Source organism: Amblyomma maculatum, chromosome 3 (assembly GCF_055883805.1).
Source record: "Amblyomma maculatum isolate TAMU_Amacu chromosome 3, ASM5588380v1, whole genome shotgun sequence".
Classification (NCBI taxonomy): domain Eukaryota; kingdom Metazoa; phylum Arthropoda; class Arachnida; order Ixodida; family Ixodidae; genus Amblyomma; species Amblyomma maculatum.
The window spans coordinates 218,335,597-218,358,161 of NC_139346.1; the positions used below are offsets into that span (position 1 = coordinate 218,335,597).

At 49.4% G+C, this 22,565-nt stretch overlaps 1 protein-coding gene across 3 annotated transcripts in view; it reads right to left on the bottom strand.

Moving 5' to 3' along the window:
• Positions 1 to 2,071: 2,071 nt before the first annotated feature.
• The window catches only part of LOC146197722 (limulus clotting factor C-like), a 71,930-nt gene continuing 51,436 nt past the window's right edge, over positions 2,072 to 22,565 (bottom strand). For 2 of the 3 annotated variants that reach the window (XM_084599637.1, XM_084599636.1), the window contains 12 exons: positions 21,832 to 22,041; positions 19,778 to 19,847; positions 19,130 to 19,324; positions 17,635 to 17,696; positions 16,918 to 17,085; positions 15,949 to 16,143; positions 14,185 to 14,376; positions 13,290 to 13,365; positions 10,452 to 10,651; positions 9,981 to 10,270; positions 9,744 to 9,911; positions 2,072 to 3,678 (listed from right to left, as the gene is read on the bottom strand). In XM_084599637.1, coding sequence (XP_084455763.1) covers positions 3,325 to 3,678; positions 9,744 to 9,911; positions 9,981 to 10,270; positions 10,452 to 10,651; positions 13,290 to 13,365; positions 14,185 to 14,376; positions 15,949 to 16,143; positions 16,918 to 17,085; positions 17,635 to 17,696; positions 19,130 to 19,324; positions 19,778 to 19,847; positions 21,832 to 22,041 — 2,180 coding nt within the window. In that variant the 3' untranslated portion in view covers positions 2,072 to 3,324. The remainder of the gene's footprint in view (positions 3,679 to 9,743; positions 9,912 to 9,980; positions 10,271 to 10,451; positions 10,652 to 13,289; positions 13,366 to 14,184; positions 14,377 to 15,948; positions 16,144 to 16,917; positions 17,086 to 17,634; positions 17,697 to 19,129; positions 19,325 to 19,777; positions 19,848 to 21,831; positions 22,042 to 22,565) is intronic. The other variant, XM_084599638.1, reaches the window with a different exon arrangement.

Genomic DNA, 22,565 nt, shown 5'->3' on the forward strand with positions numbered 1-22,565 from the left:
CTGGAGTAGTTTACCGCATTCCCCTAAGTTGTGGAAAAGTTTACATAGGCCAAACCGGCAGATGCTTTAATGAAAGAGCAAAAGAGCACAAGTTGAATGTGGAGAAAAATGAAAGAGGGTTTTTGGCCGAGCACTGTGCTGACTCCAAGAAAGAAAACAAACGGGAATGCGTGCCTTACTTTGAGAGGACGAAGTTTCTGGCCAGGTTGAAAGACAAATGGGAGCGCCTAGTAATTGAAACCTTCTACATCAGCACCACAAGCATTTGCGTCAGGAAGCCCTCTATTTCGTTGTCGGAAAAAGAATTTAAGTTTTTGGAAGGTCATGTATAGGCTCTGCTTTGGCCTTCTTTTATGTGTCTGCGTTGTGGGTTGCGTGTTGGTCGGATGTCATAGCTTCGCAACTTGTTGTTGTGGTTGGTATTAATGTTAGACAATTGGTTTTAGCCTGACTTGGTGCCTTTTTTCACTGCATTTATTGCTTCTGACGAGGCTTGTATATAGCTGCTTATGTGACCTGGTTTTTATACCTTGTTTCGTTGTCCAGCCTGAAGATGGTGGTATGATGTACTATGGGTTTTGTCTTGCATCACTGGGTTGTATTCGTGTATTACCATTTGATGGTTGTGCTGATAATCCGTTAGACTGGAAGATTTTGGTTTTGGTTTACTTAATGGGCCGGCCCTAGTTAAGTTTATCATATCTGCAGCAGAATTTGATATTTTGTGTTGATTTAGTGCACGTCACTCTTCGCTTGCTATTTTTTGTGATTAGATAGTAGCGGAGATCGCGTATATATGCCTTGGTTTTCTTCACGAAATAAAGTTGTCAGTCTGCGTTTGTGTGCGTCCTGCCTTTCCTTCGTCCGTGTCTTATTAGCGCAGCTTTTTATTGTTTGATAAGGTTCGGAATGGAGAAATTTATATTCGAACTCAAAATTATTGGCATAGATATACCTGACATTTTTGTAAATTGTAATGTTGCTTACCTCACTAATCGAACACAGTACTTTAAAATTAGTGAACACAGCTCGGCCATTCTCGTTAGAGGTGCCGAAAGGTAGCGTTCTGGGTCCCGTGGCTATTCCTGATATGCATCAATGACATCGTGAATGTTGTGGGTCCGGATGTTCAAATCAGACTGTTTGCTGATGGCTGTATTTTGCATAGAGATGTGACAACTCCACATGATCATATTGTCCTTCAAATAGGTTTAAAAGAATATTGAAGTGGTGCAGTGAATGGGGGATGTTGATAAGCGCTCACAAATCAGTATTCCTCCGTATTACTCGCGAAAAAGCACCGCTTATTTCTTTTTGTATTTCTTAGGTATACTTCACCCCTGCGCGGTACTAACAGCTACAAATACTTGGGTGTTACCTTAACTCCTACTCAGTCCTGGTACTTGCGTATTGATAACGCCTAAAAAATGCCCCTTCTTCTATAAAATTACTCTCTTACTTTTCAGTTATTACATCTAAGCTAGAGTATGCATGCATAGCATGGGATCCTCACACTAAGTGAAATATCAACCGCCTTGAAAAAAAAAATACAAAGAAAAGCAGTTCGATTTATATTTAATAAATTTGCGAGGTGTGACTCGCCCTCACAAATAATGATAGAAAATTCTATTCCCACACTTAAATCCCGCAGGAATCTGTCCTGATTAGTAACGAGCTTGCAATAAACCAGTCTCGTTATATATCCCCTGCAATGACACGCCACACAAGACATCATCATCCTGATTCACTGACACCCTATTATGCTCGAACTACACAGTGCTGGAGAAGCAACGAACTTTAAAAGCAAATTTTTGCTACGCATTGGAGGCTTATACTACTCCCATCATAGCAATATCTTACAATATCCCGCGATTGTTTCACAATTAGCAAGCGTCCTAGAAAGCTGGTGCTGGTGGCTGCCTGGGAACATAGAGCGCTGACACATGCTTAACGATTCCTCTTGCCTGCCGTTAAATGTAAACTCTCAGTTGGCACTCATGACGGCCACGATTTTCATTTTACCTCAAAGATCGTACCGGTGTTTCGTGGACGATATACCAGAGAGCGGCCCTCGAAACAGGAAGAGGCACTTTAATTATTACTGAATAGTTCATGCAGCCAAGTAGACACGAAAGACGAAACTCACGCCAAGTAAAAAAGAAATGTATCGGCACTCATTTTGTCGCAGCACAATCTCGCCGGAAGGAGACGAAAGGTTCGAACGCGAATTACTTCTGCATCGTAGTACAGACTGAAATTACACGTGATACCGTATCATGCAGCCAGCAGCACGACGACATAGGCATATGGCAGGTTCACGCACCGATCAAGTTTTGATAGGACGTTGATGTGGAAGACGTAGGGATTCCAGGAGCATAAACGCAGTTGATCATATATTTACTTGAGCCTGAGGGAAACTGCGCTCGACGAAAGGCATACAGGTAAGAAATTTCCATTGCATCTTCTCCCTTCCCCGTTCATGCCTCACTCAGTGTGAGCATATTTCCCATGTTGAGCGTGCATTTCAGGAGAGAAGCAAAGCGTCCATCAGGTCGACCTGTTTAGAAATGTCAGCTGCAGAGCATTCAGAGAATATTAGAAACAGAATTAGTCGTTATCACAAGTGAGGCTTAGAAAACAAAAGATAATGGTAATTCAGATTAACCCTTGGCTTTTTCAATGGACTTGCGATGAACAACACATTTCAAGTCGTGATGTATTAGCGTGGCAGATTAGGGGCTTTAAAATTGCCTCCGCTTATGAATGCGAGCTATCACAGCAATGTGTGGTACCATGTGAGATACATCTTGAAAAATCTCTCCGCCACCATTTCGTACATTTTTTTCCCGAGTCCCACTATTCGGCTTGGGGACAACAAACCTGCTCGAGGAAAAAAAAAACGATTCTTATTTCTAAACTTCTGTGTTACGTCGTGTCACTGAAACATTTCGTTAAGTACAAAACAGTTCGGTGCCGCCCGGTGCTATTATAAATTGCTCTCGAATACGAGCGTTTCTCTTGCTTGTGACCAATACAGATGAGTCTAGTACTGAGCAGACACAGCTTTTAAAAATGGACAGACTTACGAACAGCACGATAGCTATACATCTAAGCAGGCAGAGTCGTCCGCCCTGGCAGCCGAGTTTTGCGACGGCAGTGCAGTTTTGCTGACAGTGAAGACAGCCTAAGGAGCATTCCGAGAAGTACCAGTATACGCAGTGTGCAGGTCCCTTGCGACACCAACAACCATCCGGAAATAGGCTGCTCTTTTTCGGCTTCGCATATGTGGTCTTGTACATGTCCGTTGTGTTCTCCAGCTATGCATCAGAGGAACTGGCGGATCCACTCGATGAAGGCGGCCACCTTTGTGTAGCCGCCGAAGTGGTTGGGCGCCCCGCATCCACGAGGACCTCCCCAGCTGACGATGCCCTCGAGCACCCACACACGCCGGTCGCCCACCGACTCGTCGGCGAAAGCGAACGGGCCACCGCTGTCGCCCGTGCAGGCGTCCACGCGGCCTTTGACGTAGCCCCCGCAGAACATGTTGGACGTCACCGTCAACGGGAAACGGCCCTCGCGGTAGGCGCGCTCGCACTCGTGCGCCGAAACCACGGGGATGACGGCCTGGCGCAGCACGTCCGCGTAGCTTCGGTTCTCCGTCTGGCCCCAGCCAGTAGCCTAGGAAAAATCAGGGCGATGAGAACTGCTGTAAAAAAACTCCTCTATTTATTGAAATGCTGTGCAGGATCGCCCACTCTTAAAATGAACATGCAAGGATGTGGTCGCTCTCTTCGGAGTGTTGCTGCACGCAACACTGCCGCACATCACAGCAAATCGGCACAGAGACAGATAAACCTGGAGGTAGTCTTTGCATGTGTTGCCAGTTTGTTTCGAAGCACAGCTGGCTTGGACACAGTGACACCCTGAAGAAAACGGCCACGTGCTCGCATGTTCACCCTAAACGTGGACGACCCTGTAAGCTCAACCCCTCTCACCTTGCACCCCTTCCGGTAACACTCACTCACCATCACGTCTCATGCACAAAGGCCGCAGATATGTTTTCGATTGCGGCATAAAATGACTCCAACAATAATGCCGTTCATCCAGAAGAGGGAGGTCCTGTTGAAATTAGTTGGAAGACACTTTCTCATACATATATGTCAAAACAATATGGGCCAATATCTTCTTTGGGTCAGTTTTGATAGTATATATATATATATATATATATATATATATATATATATATATATATTGTAGTGTGGTAAACTTCGTCTTCATAGCCACTGCCATGCATCGCGTGCTGGCGCTCTCGAGGACGAAGAAGTTGGTCGCTGCCTTTCTGTTTCGCCACGCCGGACGCTCCGCTGCGAGTTCCTCCTGAGCGGCTATATCCATCTGAATAAACACACCCCTGCAATTGGTGCAGGTGCTGCGGGGTACATTCCCATCCACCCTGGAACTCAGAAGCCGCACATCGCCCTCTGCTTCCACCATGCCGGACGAGACCACCTCGACATCGCCGCCCATACCAGCCACGGTACTGTGTTCTGGCGTTCTACGGCAGCGTGATCCATGCCTCTTCAGTGGCACGGCTGACCAAGACGTTGATGACTGGTTGTCGGCGTATGAACGTGTCAGCAGTTACAATAGATGGGACGACACTATCAAGCTAAGCAACGTAATCTTTTACCTGACCGACGTGGCGAACCTCTGGTTTCGCAACCATGAGGCAGACCTGCCATCTTGGTCTGAATTTAAGAAGAATTTTGCGGAAGTGTTCGGCCGTCCTGCAGTTCGCAAGCTCCGAGCAGAACAACGCTTGCGTGAGCGCACTCAGCATGCCGAAGAGTCATTCACAAGTTATATAGAGGACATCGTTGACCTGTGCAAACGTGTCGACCCCCTAATGTCCGAAGCGGCTAAGATCGGACACATCTTGAAAGGTATCTCCGAGGACGCGTGTCAGATGCTCTGGGTGAAAAATCCTGCCTCCGTCAGTGATGTGATTAAACTTTGCCAGAGCTACGACGAGTTTCGAAAGCAGCGCGCTTCTACTCGGCTCTCCGGTGTTAGAGACGACACCATCTCTACACTAGCACTGGGCGGTTCTACTTCATCAGAGGACAGCCCTTTGATTCAACAGATCAAAGCCTTCGTTCGCGAAGAGGTCGCCCGCCAACTATCCCTGGTCCCTCAATTACAAGACACTGGTCGCCTTGTTCCGGACATGGCTCCATCCTTGGCCCCTACCATACGGCGTGTCGTGCAAGACCATATCGCCGATGTCCTTCCGCCCAGCCCCGTGCTGCCGCCCAGCCCTGTTCAGGCGCAAGTAACGGCACCATTGACGTACGCCCAAGTTACAGCCAGGCCGCTAATGACAACCGCACCTGTTTCCTACCAGGCCACCCCTTCCAACCATCCTTCGCCTTCGCCTGAGTCGGCGTTCCATGTCCCTATTCCAAGGGTACGCCAACGCCCTACGAACCCTTAACGCACCGCGGACAACCGGCCAATCTGCTACTCATGCGGGCTGCCGGGCCATGTAGCCCGTCTTTGCCGCCAACGCTTTCCACCTTCTCGCCCTGACCCCTGGAACTACTCGTACGACGCCGACCAGCCCTCGCCCAGAACTGAACCCGGTTCCGACTTCGTTTCTCGGGACAATCAAACGTATACCTCTCGCCGATCATTTTCCCCTCGTCGCCGTTCACCATCCCCGCTTCCCCGACGTACTACCGGCGCTGTTGAGGGAAACTAACAGTCGCAGTTCCCGGGGCAAGAACTGCGCTTGGTTCGAACTCTTCAAGTCCTCCGTCTTCTCCAACTAGCGTAATACAAGTGTTCGTCGACGGTGTCGCAATACTCGCTCTTGTTGACACGGGCGCTGCCGTATCTGTCATCAGTGAATCTCTTTGCCGTCGTCTTCGCAAGGTGACCACCGCACTACCCGACTTTTCGGTTCGCACCGCTTCATCCCAGCGCATTCATCCCTCAGCAGCGTGCACGGCCCGTGTTCTCATCGAAGACGTCTTATACACCATCCAGTTTATTGTACTGGCTCACTGCTCACACGACATCATCCTGGGTTACGATTTCCTTTCCACTCATCGCGCCGTTATTGACTGCGCCCACGCGGAAGTTGCCTTTTTTCCTGTGTGTGATACTGTTTTGTGTGATCTCCCTACCCGGTCTGCAAAACTCCTTGTCGCCAATGACACAGACATTCCTCATTTTCTGCTGCCCTCGTTCCACTCTCCTGTGAAAGTGTTACTACTTCGACTGCCTTCTTCACACCGTCCGATGCCGCTTCACGCCATCCGTACCTCCTGCTTCCATTTGCTGTTCTCAAGTTCGAAGAAGGTCTTAGTGCAATGTATGTATCGAATCCATTTTCGTGCCCATCCGTCCTGCTACGCGGTGAGTGTCTCGGTTGTATTGAAGAACTTGATCCCGTGCGTGTAAATACTCTTCCTGCCACGCCTACTTCATTAGACGTTAATATTCTCAGCTCTTGCGATATAGCGACCGCTTCGACACTACCCGATGTTCTTCAACAAGCTATTGACGCAGATCTTCCACCCGCGCAACGCGATCAGCTCTCTGCCTTTCTACGGAGCTTCACTTCTGCCTTCGACCTTCCTCACACTGCTCTGGGTCGCACGTCTGTCGTTACGCACACAATCGACACTGGTACAAATGCACCTTTACGACAGCGTCCTTATCGCGTGTCGGCCTCTGAGCGCCAAGTCATTGCTGATAACGTGGACGATATGCTTCGCCGGGGCGTCATACAGCCATCAAACAGTCCATGGGCTTCTCCGGTTGTTTTGGTCACCAAGAAAGATGGTTCCATCCGGTTTTGCGTCGATTACCGTAGGCTAAACAAGATCACGCGCAAAGACGTCTATCCTCTGCCACGAATCGACGACGCCTTGGACTGTTTAAAGGGAGCTGAGTATTTCTCCTCTTTGGATTTGCGCTCTGGCTACTGGCAGGTGCCGATGGCTGACGATGACCGCTCGAAAACTGCCTTTATAACACCTGATGGCTTATACGAGTTCAACGTTATGCCCTTTGGCCTTTGCAATGCCCCAGCTACTTTCGAGCGCCTGATGGACACTGTTCTTCATGGACTCAAGTGGCAGACCTGTCTGTTATCTGGATGACATTGTAGTTTTTTCTACCGACTTTTCTTCTCACCTTCTCCGCTTAAAGCATGTCCTCACGTGTCTCGCCAACGCTGGGCTTTAGTTGAATTTGAAGAAGTGCCACTTTGCCGCTCGAAAACTCACAATTTTAGGCCACGTAGTTTCTAAGGACGGCATTCTTCCCGACCCCACCAAACTTCGCGCAGTTGCAGAGTTTCCGAAGCCAACCTCTCTGAAGCAGCTTCGGAGCTTTATCGGCCTCTGCTCCTACTTTCGACGTTTCATCTTGAACTTCGCCTCTATCATCGCTCCGCTGACCCAGCTCCTTGCCGGCAGCTCCGACCTTTCAGCCTGGACTCCGGCCTGCGATAAAGCCTTCGACACTTTACGCCGCCTTTTGGTTTCGCCTCTCATTCTACGCCACTTTGATCCGACTGCGCCTACGGAGATTCACACTGACGCCAGCGGTATTGGGCTTGGTGCCGTCCTTACCCAACATAAGCCTGGTTACAGCGAGTATGTTGTGGCATACGCCAGCCGAACATTGACGAAAGTAGAGTCCAATTATTCAGTCACAGAAAGGGAATGTTTGGCCATTATTTGGGCTATCGGAAAATTTTGTCCCTATGTGTATGGCCGACCGTTTTATGTTGTGACCGATCACCACGCTTTGTGCTGGCTGGCCTCTCTGAAAGACTCATCCGGTCGCCTTGCTCGCTGGGCTCTCCGTCTCCATGAGTATGACATCCATGTCATTTATCGATCAGGCCTGAAGCATACGGACGCGGATGCTCTTTCCCGCTCGCCATTGCCTAGTGATACCTCGTCTGAGCACGTCTGTGCTTACGATTTGTCGACTCTTTCCATTGTCGACATGGTTACCGAGCAGCGGAATGATCCGTGGATCAGTGCACTTTTGCATCTTCTTTCAAGTCCTACTCCCGGTCATTCATCCAAAGCGCTCGTCCGGCAAGCCCACCACTTCTCCATTCGTGACGGTCTTCTCTATCGCCGCAATTATTTGCTTGATCGACGGAAGTGGCTTCTAGTCATCCCGCGTCATCTCCGCACCGACATTTGTGCTGCGTACCATGGTGACCCACAATGTGCTCACGGTGGCGTATTGAAAACCTACACGCGCCTACGTCTGCGATTTTATTGGCGTGGAATGTACCGCTTTGTACGACATTTTGTGCGCGCTTGCGAATCTTGCCAACGTCGAAAAACTCCACAGAAGTCCCCTGTTTCGTTGCAGCCGTTACCCTGCCCTGCTCGTCCGTTTGACCGCGTTGGCATAGATCTCTATGGCCCTCTTCCTACTACTTCCGCTGGAAACCGGTCGATTATCGTGGTAGTAGACCATCTTACTCGCTACACTGAAACATCACCGTTACCCTCTGCCTCCGCAAGAGAAGTTGCTTTGTTCCTTCTCAACAACTTGATTCTTCGCCGCGGGACTCCGAAGGAACTGCTTAGTGACCGCGGACACGTTTTCTTGTCCGACGCTCTTGAGGCCATACTAAAAGAATGCCGCATCACTCATCGCACCGCTACTGCTTACCACCCTCAGACGAATGGCCTGACCGAGCGCTTCAACCGTACTCTGAGTGACATGCTGGCCATGTACGTCAACGACGCTCATTCCAACTGGGACCAAGTTCTTCCCTTCGTAACCTACGCGTACAATACTGCGATACAGACCACCACTGGATTCTCTCCCTTCTTTCTTCTTTACGGGCACGAGCCAACCTGTACAATGGACGCTCTCTTTCCCTACCGCCTTGGTGTCTGAATCGACGCCACTCTCGGACGCCGCCCAGTACGCAGAAGAATGCCGTCAGCTCGCCCGTTCGCTTACAACGGAAAACCAGTGGCAACAAAAACGCCACCGCGACACCGGCGAGCCTTCTACATATGCACCTAACTGCCTGGTATGGCTCTGGGTCCCTGGCACAACCACCGGCCTTTCAAAGAAGCTTCTTGCTCGATACCATGGTCCATACCGAGTCCTCCAACAAACATCTCCTGTCAACTACGTAGTTGAGCCAGTTACGCCCTCTGCGAACATGCGTCGCCGCGGACGCGAAACAGTTCATGTGAACCGAATCAAGCCATACTACGATCCGCCTGTTCTGTCGGCTCTATAAGTCGCCAGGATGGCTCCTTCTTTACCCGGGGGGGAAATGTAGTGTGGTAAACTTCGTCTTCATAGCCACTGCCATGCATCGCGTGCTGGCGCGCTCGAGGACGAAGTTGGTCGCTGCCTTTGTTTCGCCACGCCGGACGCTCCGCTGCGAGTTCCTCCTGAGCGGCTATATCCATCTGAATAAACACATACCTACAATATATATATATACAAAGCACGTCTCACCGATGACGATTGTCATCATCACAGTCTAACTGCGACCAAAACGAAACGCCTCCTTTAATTATACACGAAACCCCGCCCTGCAGCTGCGAACTCCATATGCCTGAAAATTTGCCTAATTTTTTGCCCTGTCGTCTCCTGTTATTCCTCCTCTAAGAACCCAGTCCGCTACTGCAACATGTATATCGCCTTGCGTGCAGTACACAAAGCGAGCAGACACCAACCACGCCCAGGTGGCCGTCGACGATGTTGGCCTGCGAGGTCCTTTCAGTAGGCAGGCAGATAGGCTGTACACGGCTGGTCAACTCGATCGGTCGATCCAGCAGCACCATCGCGATGTCGGCGTCGTACTTCAGCGGGTCATAGTCGTCGTGCACGTGGATCTCTTGGGGCTAGGCAGAATGAAAGAAGGCTAGAACTCTGAGCGCACTTCGGGCGTACCTGAATGAAAGCCTGCTTACCGTTCGCACTTGCACGAAGGCGTCGTCGAGGGCGTCATCGCGGTAGTACTTTCCCACATAGAGCCGCAGGTCCTTGGGCGCGTGCAGGTTTCCGCGACGGTCCCTGGCCACGCAGTGGGCCGCTGTGACGACCCAGCTCTCGGAGAGCAGCGTGCCGCCGCACTGCAGATCCCAGGCCTTCTCGGCAGGTGACCACATGGACAATGCCACTTGCCAGGGCCATTGGCCCACTTCGCTCGCGTTACCGTGATAGATGAACGGCGAGCGTGGGGAGTCCGAGCGGCCGCACACTGCATTCAGACACTATCAGCTAGCATTCATGGTTGCCGCACATAGCACTAGTGTTTTCCTAATAGAGTAAAAAACAAACAGGAATTGGCAGAACGAAAAGATTGTTCGTATCTGTTCTGCGCTTTTTTCGTTGCTAAACCGTGGAGAAAGGCCTTCGTGCGACTGTGATCGCATACTCACCGGGGATGCAGGTGGCGGTCCTTCCAGTCCAGGTTCCATCCGGCAAGCATCTACGTACCTCGGAGCCCACCAGCGAGTAGAAGCGGTTCGTGCACGAGAAGGTAGCCCTGGTGCCCACGTGGAAGTGACCCCTGGGCAGCACGGCCCCGCGAGAAGGGTCCACGGACATCAGCGAGAGCCGAAGCCTCTGCCGGCCCGTCCTACATATAGGCGGAATGGTTGCAGTGCGAGATGTGTGCACGAGGCGTCAAACCAGAGATAGATGGATTTATTGATAGGAAAAGGCAGAGAGGTTGGCCCGAATAATTCAAATCTGGCCTGCTACTCTGCACTGGGGAAGGGGAAGGAGAGAAGAAAGAAGGTCATGATGGGTGACGATGTGGGAGAAGGCATATGAAATATATATACAGACACAGCAGCTTGCTTTACAAACGTGAATCAAGTCCACTGGCGCTCAAATAACGGCAAAGAGCGCGCACTGCCTGGATGCCCTTCCCCTTGTCCTGCCAAGCGCCCAGCAGCAGTTCCTCCGACAGAGGCCTCTTGTCTAAATGCTTCAAGGAAGCAGCTAGCACATTTCTTTCGTTCGCATACTCTGGGCACACCAATAATACATGGTCCACAGTCTCTGGGATGCCACAAGTTAAACATTCCGGTGAGTCCATCTGTCCAATTAAATGTAAGTACTTGCGCGTGAAAGCCACGTTTAAACGAAGTCGATGTATCAAGCATGCCTGATGACGCGGAATATCACGCGGAACAGTAAATTTAAATGTTCGATCAAGCTTTCTTAGACGCATGTGTCGGGCGTCTGGTTGAGCCCAGTAAGTCGCTGTAGCAATATTCATACAACTCTTTAGAAGACACGTCGTATCCGCTCTTGAAAAAGGCACAGCTGTTTGGAAGCCATTGATGAGAGCGCTTTTCGCTTCAACATCGGCCTGCTCATTCCCATGGAGGCCGCAGTGGGCAGGAATCCATTGAAACATTATCATGTGGCCTTGCAGCTGGGCAGATGTGATGAGCTCCGTAATGTTTAGTGCCAGGGACTGATAGGCAGTGTGGCGTAAGAAGTTTTCCGAAATTTGTAATGCAGTCTTCGAGTCCGTGAATATGCACCATTTTTGAGGTGGTTCCCCACATATATAGCGAATAGATTCCCGAATGGCTACAAGTTCGGCAGCGGTTGATGTAGAGTTATGTCCCAAAAGGAAATGCAGAGTCGTTTTCTGAGCTGGTATGACCACAGCTGCAGCGGATGCCTGTGCTGACACAGATCCATCGGTGTATACGTGAATATAACTGGGATATTCTGACCAGATGTGTGCCAGAGTAAGTTGTTTGAGTCCACTAATTGGTACCATAGATTTTTTTAGTATTCCGGGAACACGAAGGTGCACCAAAGGTTTATCCATCGTCCATGGTGGTTGGGTGGGACGATATGGGAGGGCATATCCTGTCGGTACTTGCGACTGATGGCAGCGGAGTGCAGTTGTAAAACTGCAGTCCGGCCTCTCATCCAGAATCTTGCTGAGTGGGTGAAAACGGTGTCTTGTAAGTGCTCGTAAATATACACGAAGTGGTTCGTGTGACAAGTATATGGACATTGGGCGAGCGTGTGCCTCTTCAATTGTGCCTTTGTTAGAGGTGCATCTGGGCAGTCCAAGACATATTTTCAATGCCTGCGCTTGCACGCTCTCTAAAGTCCGCAAGCAGGAAATGCTCATACTAGAAAGTACTGGGAGACTGTACCGGATGTAGCCAACAAACAGAGCCTCGTAAAGCCGTATTAAGGAGCGCTCAGTTGGACCCCATTTGATGCCAGCTATGTAACGAAGTACATGGCAAAAATTAATTAGCCTCTTCTTCACCATAGCAATATGTTTCGACCAAGATAGTCGGTGGTCAATAATTACTCCCTAGAATCTGTGCCTGGAGACGTATGGTATTACTACTCCATGAAGGGTAATCGGGTAGCGGCTGACACATTTTCCCGTAAACGCGATCACTGCACACTTTTCTGCCGCTAAAAATAAACCTTGACGCCGTAAGTACATCGATGTTGATGACACAGCTCGTCACACGAACCAGAGCCAGAACAACCAGAGCCGAAAGCAGACTTAGCGTGAAAAGTGACCCAAGCTAGCAGCCTCACATTCTCCTAATCTGGACGCGAATACTTAAAGCTTTGATGGAGGTTAACCTTTGCTGTTTATCAGCTTGTCACATCAGAAATAAGATGCAATAAAAAGTTGATATTCCGAAATTTGTCTCATGACCCTTTTAAGAATAATGCATTAAAGTTAAAAAAGGCACTTATATACGGATTGTGAGACGTCTATGAGTACGTTTTAATGTGACTTATGCGGCACAATCAAGTGTTACAAAACAATGAAGCCATTAAACGTCTTCTCGCTACCTATGGAACACAGTTCAGCTTCAGGGTAGAACGTTGCATTTGCCGACACGGCCAAAGCAAGCACGAATATGCTTCCTTCCTCAAGCACTCGAAAGTGCAACCTAACAGCGAAACGTGTATAGCTGGCAGATGAGTAAGTGTTTTACGCAAACCGTTACGCAAAAATACAAATCGAGTTAATCGCTCAGCGTATAGCTAAAGCTTAAAACACCAATTATGCCTCCCAGACAGTTGGCGATGTTTTCGCTTGAGTCCAGCATGCTAATAAGCAACGCACCAGATTTAAGCCTTTGATGCTGCCAACAAAGTAAAACCTATGCAACACAGTTTCTTAAACACTACGGTTTTCTGGCCTTGCAGTGGGTTCGTCAATTTTCAGAAATATCAGCGCCGTCCACCGTGTACTAGTGGCAACTCACTTCAAACCATTTCCGCTTTCTTGGACGTATTCCACTTCTCCGTAGGGTGGCACCGGAGGCTCTAGACAAGTTGTCACTGTGCATGGGAACAAAAATAACGCATATGTTCATTTTCTTTCTATACTTTCGCGCAATTAACAGGTTCATTCCGCGGTTTTAGATAATCCGGAAGGGTACGTATAGGCAACAGCGATGTTGCGTCTGTCTGTTTGCACTGACGGGAGTGCGCTTCGATGGCGAAAGATGTATGCACAGTCCTTAACTTCAATATTCGCTAGTCGGGAGAAAATGCAAATAGTACGCGACATTTATATTACGAGAAACAGCACAATGTCTGTTGTATGCAGACTATACCCTGTCAAATTCACTCGAACAAATACAACAATAAAAGTTCGCACTTTTTAGGTGGCTCTAAGTAACTGGTATATAAAAGGTGTCCGTGACTTGCACCTACCTGATAAACTGTAGGTTGGACATTAAGGGACACAAGAGAACAGTAGTTTAAACCTATTTCGCTCTGCGAACCCTGCTGGAAAGAATACGAGCTGGAATATGCCAACCACAAAGCGACAGCGTCGGAGCAATCTCTCAGTTCGCTTTCCGTCCTTTAAATAAGCTTCCTTTATAGCTCTCGTCCTACCCCCCCCCCCCCTTCCCCCCCCCCCCCCCCCCCCCCGCCCCCCGTCCTTAATTTCTCTTACCATGGGCTACGTCCCCTCTTCGTTATCATTAGTTTCACCCTCGCCTCTTTCTTCTCACTTGACAATCTCCCTTCTGTCACGGCATCGCACAATGAATAACCATTAGGAAGCTTCGGCCCCATTAATGTTGAGCATTTATTTAGGAAATGCAAGAAGCGCGGATAACGCGAAAATGTCTTCCCAGTCAGTCTCACGTTTCATGCATCGCGGCTTGGGCGCCGTCCACGTTCTGTTCCTCAGGCAGGTGATGCGGCGCTCGCCGACCAGGTAGTGCAGCTGTGCACAGCGATACTCGATCTGAGTGCCCTCAAGCATGCGGCCGGCGACCACCTGGTGCATCACCTCGGCCGTCCCGTTCTCCAGGGGTCCCGGGTCAGCACAGGTGGCTGCGTGGGCAAATTGAGAGAGGGATCTCATGCACTTCCCTCCAGTGAGGAAGGCAGGCAATGGCAAAAGCAGAAAAGATGAACTTGACATGTTTCTATTTCTTTTTTTTTTGTAGCTGCCATCGCAGTTTATCGATAACACGCACCCAGGATTCTAGGACATTCTTCAATTAAGAGGCAATTGCGAGAAGTCGCAAGACACTGTTATGCACATGCTGATGGAAATGGCCTAAGCTTCTAATAAGTGGTAAAATCCTGTTTCTAAAGTTTTTTTTTTTTTTTTTTTTTTTTTTGCGCTCGCATGGAGTAGTAAAACCTGCCCCATAAAACAAATGGGCTGCCTTATTTAAAACAACGGGGATACAGCTGTCGATTATTGTAAAATATTCTAGCATCTAGTTGGGCCTAGCTGTAATGAGAAGTTTAACCTGGTCCGTGCGGCGAACAGGAAGTAAAATTTCGTGGACCCTTAAGCTGCGCCGTTGACGGTATATAGGGCAGTAGCGTTAATAGGTCTCGTCAGCGGCTTCCCTTTCCGAGGCGAACATTCCTCTTTCGTAATAACACGATGCTCGTCCCTTCGTCAAAGCATAGTCATTACGCATATTCCCTTCTCAATGTATATTGCCGTTCGCGCATACGCTCACTCCTCACTCACATGCACACCACTACTCCCATAATCAGTATAATGCCTCAATTGATGCCTCTGTAATCAGTATATTTCTCTAATTAACGCTTCTGTAATCGCACACATACTCAATGCCCTACAGTTATAAGCTAGCACATCATGTGAGACGATCACACGCCATTCATACAATACTAGTTTTTGTAAAGCCTTGCACAAGAGTCTGCGTTGCCTTGGTGTTGCATCCCTGACTTGCAAACCGACTATCAGGGGTTCGATGCTAATTATCCCAATCTCCTTTTCGGTAGAATTCATTTTCTTTAGATATCCTAGTGACTTTTGAGTAATGTTCTACTAATCATCAGATTTCTCATTTTAATCACTTTTCATTCTACAGCTCCCCGTGTGACGTCACGACCCTCTCGACCAAACCGGATAACCTCGATACGCCGACTGGTCCTCCGTTGAATAGAACCCTTAGCACTCTCTAGTTAATAATTAGCAAATAAGGTAACGAGCCGACAGCGATATTGCCCCGCCGGGGTGGTGCAGTGGTAAGACGCCCGACTACTGTGCCGGAGTTCCCGGGATCGAATCCCGGCCTCGGCGGCTGCGTTTCGATGGAGGCGAAACGAAGTGGTGTCCGTGTGCTGTGCGATGTCAGCGCACGTTAAAGATCCCCAGGTGGTCGAAATTACTCCGTAGCCCTCCACTACGGCTCCTCTTTCTCTCTTTCCACTTTCATTCCCACCTCCCTCCCTTCCCTTACGGCGCGGTTCGGGTGTCCACAGAGCAAGTGTGACAGTTACTGCGCCTTTCCCTTCCTGTGAACCAATTTATTATTATTAGCCGACAGCGATAAACAAAATATACTGTTGGAAAACATATGCACGACAAATGACTGCAGCAAGAAGATAGTAATAGTAGAACAATCAATATAAAAGCACCCTGGAATTGTCCCATGTCCATTTCGCAGACGACGCCGCGTATTCCCTCACAGGGGCTCCAGCGTACGGCGTTCGCCTTCACCTCGGACGCGGCATCCACGATGTAGCAGTCGTCTCCGCCAGACCGACGTCGCCGACGATTCTGGCTACCATCGTCCGTGGTGTTCTGCACCCAGGGCAGGCCGATATCTGCGCCTAAATAACTATGTATTATCAGACCGTCAAACCAGCTCAGGTACAAGCGTTAAAAACGATGTGCGACCTCTGAAGACGTCGGCATCGAACACTGCTGACGTTGCTTAACGTTAGCGGTCGCTGATTTATTCAGCCTCAATCCATTGGACATAAAATAGCTTAAGGAAACAATGCGGAATAGGGACAGTTTACCGTTAGTCTAGAGACACTAAGCCTCAATAAAAGCTCCTTGTCTGGAACAACTTTAGTTTAGACGTCCAGCTGCGATATCTTAGCGGTTATCGCGTTCTGCTGCCCTCGAAGTTGTGAAATCGACCTGAAGCGCTCCATCTACGTGTATTCCGATAGAAGCCAAATTCAAAGCAAGGTTGTCGGTGTTTTGAAAATTAAGTGATTGAAAATTGTCCAGGAGACACTAAGACTTCTCGTAGCCCATGGGTTGCTTCGCGCCGTTAAACCTAACATAACATGCGGTGCTATTGTGTTACTGATGCAATGTTTTCGAGGAATCAGGCAATGCGAAAGACCTTTAATAAGAGAGTGATTACTCATTAACATCCACTCATACGTATCCACACTGGCATATAAAGGAAAGTTATACAGCCTCACCAGAAATGTAGTTGAAGGAAAATTCGTCTTGGTTTGCAAACCTACACGACTGGTGGAGCTCTCTGCCTCGCCCAAACAGCTATTTCGTTTTCGCTGATGGAAATTTTTATTAATCTTCCTCTCGTAAATACTAAAAGCCGCGTTCACATGTTTACGGGTACTCACTGGAAGCCCTGAGGAAACTAAGAACGGGATCTGGAAAGCCATCTTCTCTGAACTGCAGCAACTTGGAGCCGGAGTTTGCACAGTAGTTCTTGGCCCGTGAATAGCTCAGCTTGTGGCGAGTACCTAAGAGACAAGTGTCGCCAATCGAGGTCCACCCTGGCTGGCAGCCTGGTTGAAGATAAGAATTACGTGCAGGCGTATGAGCGCCGAGAGCTGACGTAGCACTCCGAGCTGCTCGTACCCGATACCGGACAAAATATTTGATGTGTAAGCGCCTTGGTGTAAACGCTCAACACTAACAACAACCACGACAGTTTCCCAACGTTCAAGCACTGAGTCTGCGAGATGTGTGATCTAAAGGCACGAACTTATTGGCAGAGAAATGTGCGAGAACGAGACGCCATACTCTTGGATATTTATATTTTTGTAATTGCGCGAAACGACATAGATCAATGCGCAATGCACCACAAGCTGAACACCGCGTTCGTCTTCATTTTCCCCCTTTTTCTCACGCATATACTTTCGTTTTTTCTCTATTCAATTTACTTACTTGAGCCCACAACTTGATTCTAAGCGTATTTAGCCTGTCCTTTCAGAAAATAGCACCAGTTGCAAGGATGCTTCACTTTAAACGAGTACATATATTCAGACCTGCGCAGGTAGTATACCGGTACCATCTGCTCGCGCTACTGTACGTGAAGTGAGAAGACCGGTTACCTTTCTCAATCCTGGCAAGGCGATCTTCAACGAATGTGAAACCTGGAGCAGCTTCTTGCAACCTGTAGGTGCAAAACAATTACAGGCGATCAATGCTAATCATGCGGCATATTATGCCTTAGCATCAGTGTTCCCATTTATGGAGAAACCGCTGCCCAGACCAAGCGAGCGGAGGACATGATCAAGTCCATCACTCACCGTGTGACATGTCACACTCCCTCTCCACTCTATCTACCCCGCGACTATAATTGACGACGGCGTTTCTTCTCCCTTCGCCCATTGCCTCCCGCCCTCGTCTCTTAAAGTTTAGCGTCTTTAACCTCCTCTCCTCCAGGGAAGAAGGGTACTTCACTCTCGCTAAATCACCTCCATCCCACTGAGACTTCGCTTGCCGCCGCCGCGTCAACGCCGGACACTTTTGTTGCGAAGGCAACACTACGACAGCCAAAGCGAGACCTCGGGTGACCGCAGCTACGTCGTGAAGAGGCGAAGCTACGTGAAGAAGAAGAAGAAGACGAAGAAGAAGAAAAAGAGCAACAACAACAACAACACTCGGTCATCCGCAGCTAATGCCTTTGCTCCACATTCGGCTCAGCAGTGTTGAACTGTTCTAAATTGTTTTTGCTGTTGTGAGCGCTCTTTAATGCTGACCTGTTGAAGTAAATGATGCCTTGAAGTTCAGTGCTGTGACTAACTATTTGCCTTATATATTTCATCAGCTTATAAGACTAAGCTACTCTCTTAGCAGAAGGAATATATCAGACGAAACATGGAAAACGTAGACCATTTGTAGTTCAGAAGGCACATGCTAGCTGTGCCGCCCGCCTCCTTGCTCAGTGGCATCTAGCACAGACATGCCGAGGCACCACACCACTAACGTTTTGTCCCAGTCATATTCGATATTTTTTTTTACAGATTCTCACAGTTTAACTCAGGCTAATAGCGAGTCAGCGGATGCCCATCTTTGTGTTTAAACTGAATGGATCTTATCATCTCCCTTGCATTACTCGCGATGTGAGTCGACGTTTAATTTTGACTCCTACGAGGCAGAGAAAGCACCGAAGCGGTTGTAAGCAGCATGCGGTGTGCAGTTTTCCCCCGCATGTGAAGGAACGGGTAATCTTTGGAGTGATCCATAACCGCAGCTCCCGACTGCTCCAACGACAGTAACACTGTGTCCATTCAATACAACAGCTTGTCGAAGACGAGACATGCACGTAATGAATGAACCGAAGTCGCTGCTGGTGTACCTTGCTATACTCCCGTGCGAATAAACGAGTACCGAAAGGTTGCTGCATTATGTTCCCTAGGAACCAGCCTATACATCAGAGTCGGGAACCAAAAACTGACTTGCCCTAATGTTCACCATACGCTTGTTTCAATTAAACCTTCCGGGGGCTTTTTTTAATGTCCTGCAATTTTCAAGCGAAATAGCGGAGGGGCAACCGCAAATTTCCTCTATCCGGTGCAGTGCAAGCTTCCCTGCCGGTCTTACCCGACGCTATCTACGCCGTTGGCTTTGGAGGCCCCGAAGTCGGCGAAGTTTCCACTGGCCACCAGCGACACCGTGCCGCCGGCGTTGTTGAGTCGGCCCGCGTGCACAGCCGCCCGGCACAGCGCTGACAGCTGGTGGTAGACCACGCTGCCAATCACCGTGCCGCTCTCAGCACAGCCCGGCGGGCAGTACACCCTGCGGGAACGCTACGTTAGCGTGTACGCCACGCCTTGCGCGCTCGCAAGGTCACAACTTGAAGAAACAAAAATGCGAAGATCATCTTATTAGTTCAAGACTTCATACGTAAAGTGACGCGTACCTTCTTGATGCATACTAAGCCAAATTACCGTTTACAGGTAGCGCTTGCCTTGTCTACTATTTCGCTGCGTTCACTGCTGGCTGCGTACAAGCGTGCCACCTGAGAGTGATAGGTATTATAAGTACGAGAAATTAAAGCATCAATCCTCTATTTCCAGTCGAATACACCGGCGCTGTATGCGGCCTGGTCATTTTATATTATAACAAAAAAGAGAAAAGCATGAAATGAAAGTTATTTGCTCTCAGCATCACTATCTGAAGGGCACTATTCCAGAGACTGAACCAGCGTTTGCATTTCTCGCTTGATTGTTCATGTTAACATTGGCATACCTGACAGGAGCAGTGTACGATGACAAAATGTCCAATGCTTTGGTCTCGCAGCTGACGTGGTTTTCGGAAACTGTAAGGGTAACAGGGCGCGCCACTGTTAGTTGCACAAGGGTTAAAGAACAGATAAAAGACACAGTGAAAGCATGCATGCCTCAGAGTGAAGTGTTGGTGATGCGGACGTTAACCACGCTAAAGGAGTAGGCTGCCAAGATAGACGAGGGAAATGGAACCTTGAAGAGGTTATGTGGTATCCAGGAAGTTATTGCAGCAGGACGACATAATGTGCCTTGCTAAGGGACAAGCATGTTTTCTTTCTGGAGGAATAAGACAAACGGAGGTGCACGGTAAAAAGTTGAGCTCGGAAGTGGCCGCCGCTTTTCAATTTCCTTCTCCAGCAGACATCAATTAAGGGCCCCGTTTAACATAAGCGTACGAACGTACCTGCATGGCATAGGAGTGCGCGTCTGACATGGGCCGGTTCCAAAGGTAGATCGATCGCCAACTCGCTCTTCTATATGGAGGGAGCTGGCAGATATTTCCAGCTGGACCATCCCATGGGGGCTTGTGAAGTCACATATCCCGCCGACCAATCAGTGTGCGGCAGTGTCAACTGTCAGAATGCATGCTCGTGGTTAATCGAGTCTGCGAGACTTCAAACGGTTTACGCCGCCAACGTCGCACATTTTTTTTTCGACATGAGCGCATTTATGCTCAAGCCTAGAAAATCTTTATAAGGTATTGAGACTGAAGAACAAGCGAAAAGCGAGATAATCAAATGCAATGCAGGTGCGAGTACTGCTTGCCCCTGCTATACTTTAAGGGACTGCACACGAACATGCGTTCCGGCGCGGGGCTGAACACAAATTTATTCACGATGCGGCGAGCCGCGAGGAGCAGAGGTCTAGGGAACACAGAGCGTATGGATGCAGCTTCTGTGCGTAAACGTTGCGGGTTGAAGGACGGGAGAGCGAGACCGAATTTGAGGACGCGCAAGCGAAACGTGACTCCTGAGTCCGGACACGCGCTTGTGCAGCATTACCTGCATACAGCTCCAATGGCCGCAAATGTGATACGCGCCACTCTCTCATTGGCTGCAGCTGTGCGCCCGCTCCACCTCCTTATTGCCTAAGCGGCGTGATGCGCGTGTCTTTTCTTCTCATTCGCTCTCCAAGTTCACGGCGAGCGAGAAAAAGGTGAAAGGGGGGGGGGGGGGGGGGGTTCGGACAGACATGGGCGAAATCCATGACTGCGGCTTGTAGTGCTGCGCATTAAAGCAACAAAATGTAGCCCTCAAGAAGGTCGCACCTGTAGTGTTGAACAGGATGCGCACTGTTTTTCTACTTTCAATGATTTCCCAAGGCGCAGAATAAGTGCTGCATGTACTGCTACACAAGTATCGAATACTTTGTGACGCCTTCCTTACCATGCCTTAATTATTGCAGCACCAATGAAAGTGAAATATAATCGTATTACTGCCGCTTCTGACTCAGCACGTCCATGCTATGCTGCAGTTGGATACAACCCAAAGCTGCAGGTGTGCCTTGAAGGAGGCAGCCGAGTGCACTGACCGAGTGTCATGAGTAATTCGGTTAATACATGTTTATCCCCTTACATCTGCCACCACATGGATTGTCACGCGAGCAGGTTCAAAACTATTGCTATGACATCGCGACAATATGCCGACGTCGTTAGCTGGAGGGAGATCTCTCAGGGGCAGTTGCTTTTTTGCTCTCGTGTTGTAGCCTACAGGACGAGAGCGGTAGAACGTGGTGAGGGCACTTGGCTAGATGATGAAATACATGTACAGGGTCAATCACACTTAGCGTGAACATACTCTGCGTCGACATGCACGACCTTTTCGCCATTGCACATGACCTGGTCATGAATCAATGCATTGTGAAGCCCGCTGCGGGGACCTCGAAGTGGGGCTTCGTGTCGTCGGCGATTTTGCGGAAATTAGCCAATAGTTTGGGCGCAACGATCGCTTCCACTCGCAGCTGTGATCCCGCTAAGTGTGATTTATCCTGCACTTCCAGCTACGCGCCGACACGCACCCTTGACGCAGGTGGGCAGGCTGGCCGACCAGGTTCCGTCGTCCCTGCAGCGGAGTAGGGGCTCCCCGACCAGGTCGTAATGGTCGTCGCACACCACCTCGACGGAGCTGCCGTTGGTGTAGCTCTCGCTGCCAAGAGGCGACGACCGGCGGCGCAACTTGAGCCGCCCGTTCACCACGTGGCCCAGGTCCGGGCAGAAGGAGAGCCTCTCTGCGCAGACGCCAATAAAGGCGTGGTCAGTGTCCAGTGGTTGGGCAAATTCTGCCTAGCGTCTTCCGGAGGGCAGACACAGCTACGATCAATTGCTACTTCTGCGTGTAAACTGAAAGGCATCACAGAGAGCACGCTTCGAGAGCATTTGCGACTTACTGCTCGCTTCCTTACTACGCAATAGAGGCGCCGGTAGCGGAGCCATGTCGTGTATCGCAGACCACGCTTTGTTTACCGTTATGCGACAGCATATGAACCTCGCCGGCAAAAAAAAGAACGGCCTGCATCATTACGCTTGGGCGAAAAAAGGCAACGGATGGAAAACGACGTGTCAGGCGTAACGAAGGAATAAAATGCATCTTGTCCGGTTATGTCAAATTAATTCCAATTTCGGTCCAAATCGCGAGAAAGTGGCAGCTGTATGATGACCCATGGAGCCTCCCTATCACAGCTGGCACTGGCAAACCTGGTGGGCAAGATTCTGCTCGGCATCCCACAATCCCCCCATGGTCATCTGGAACACG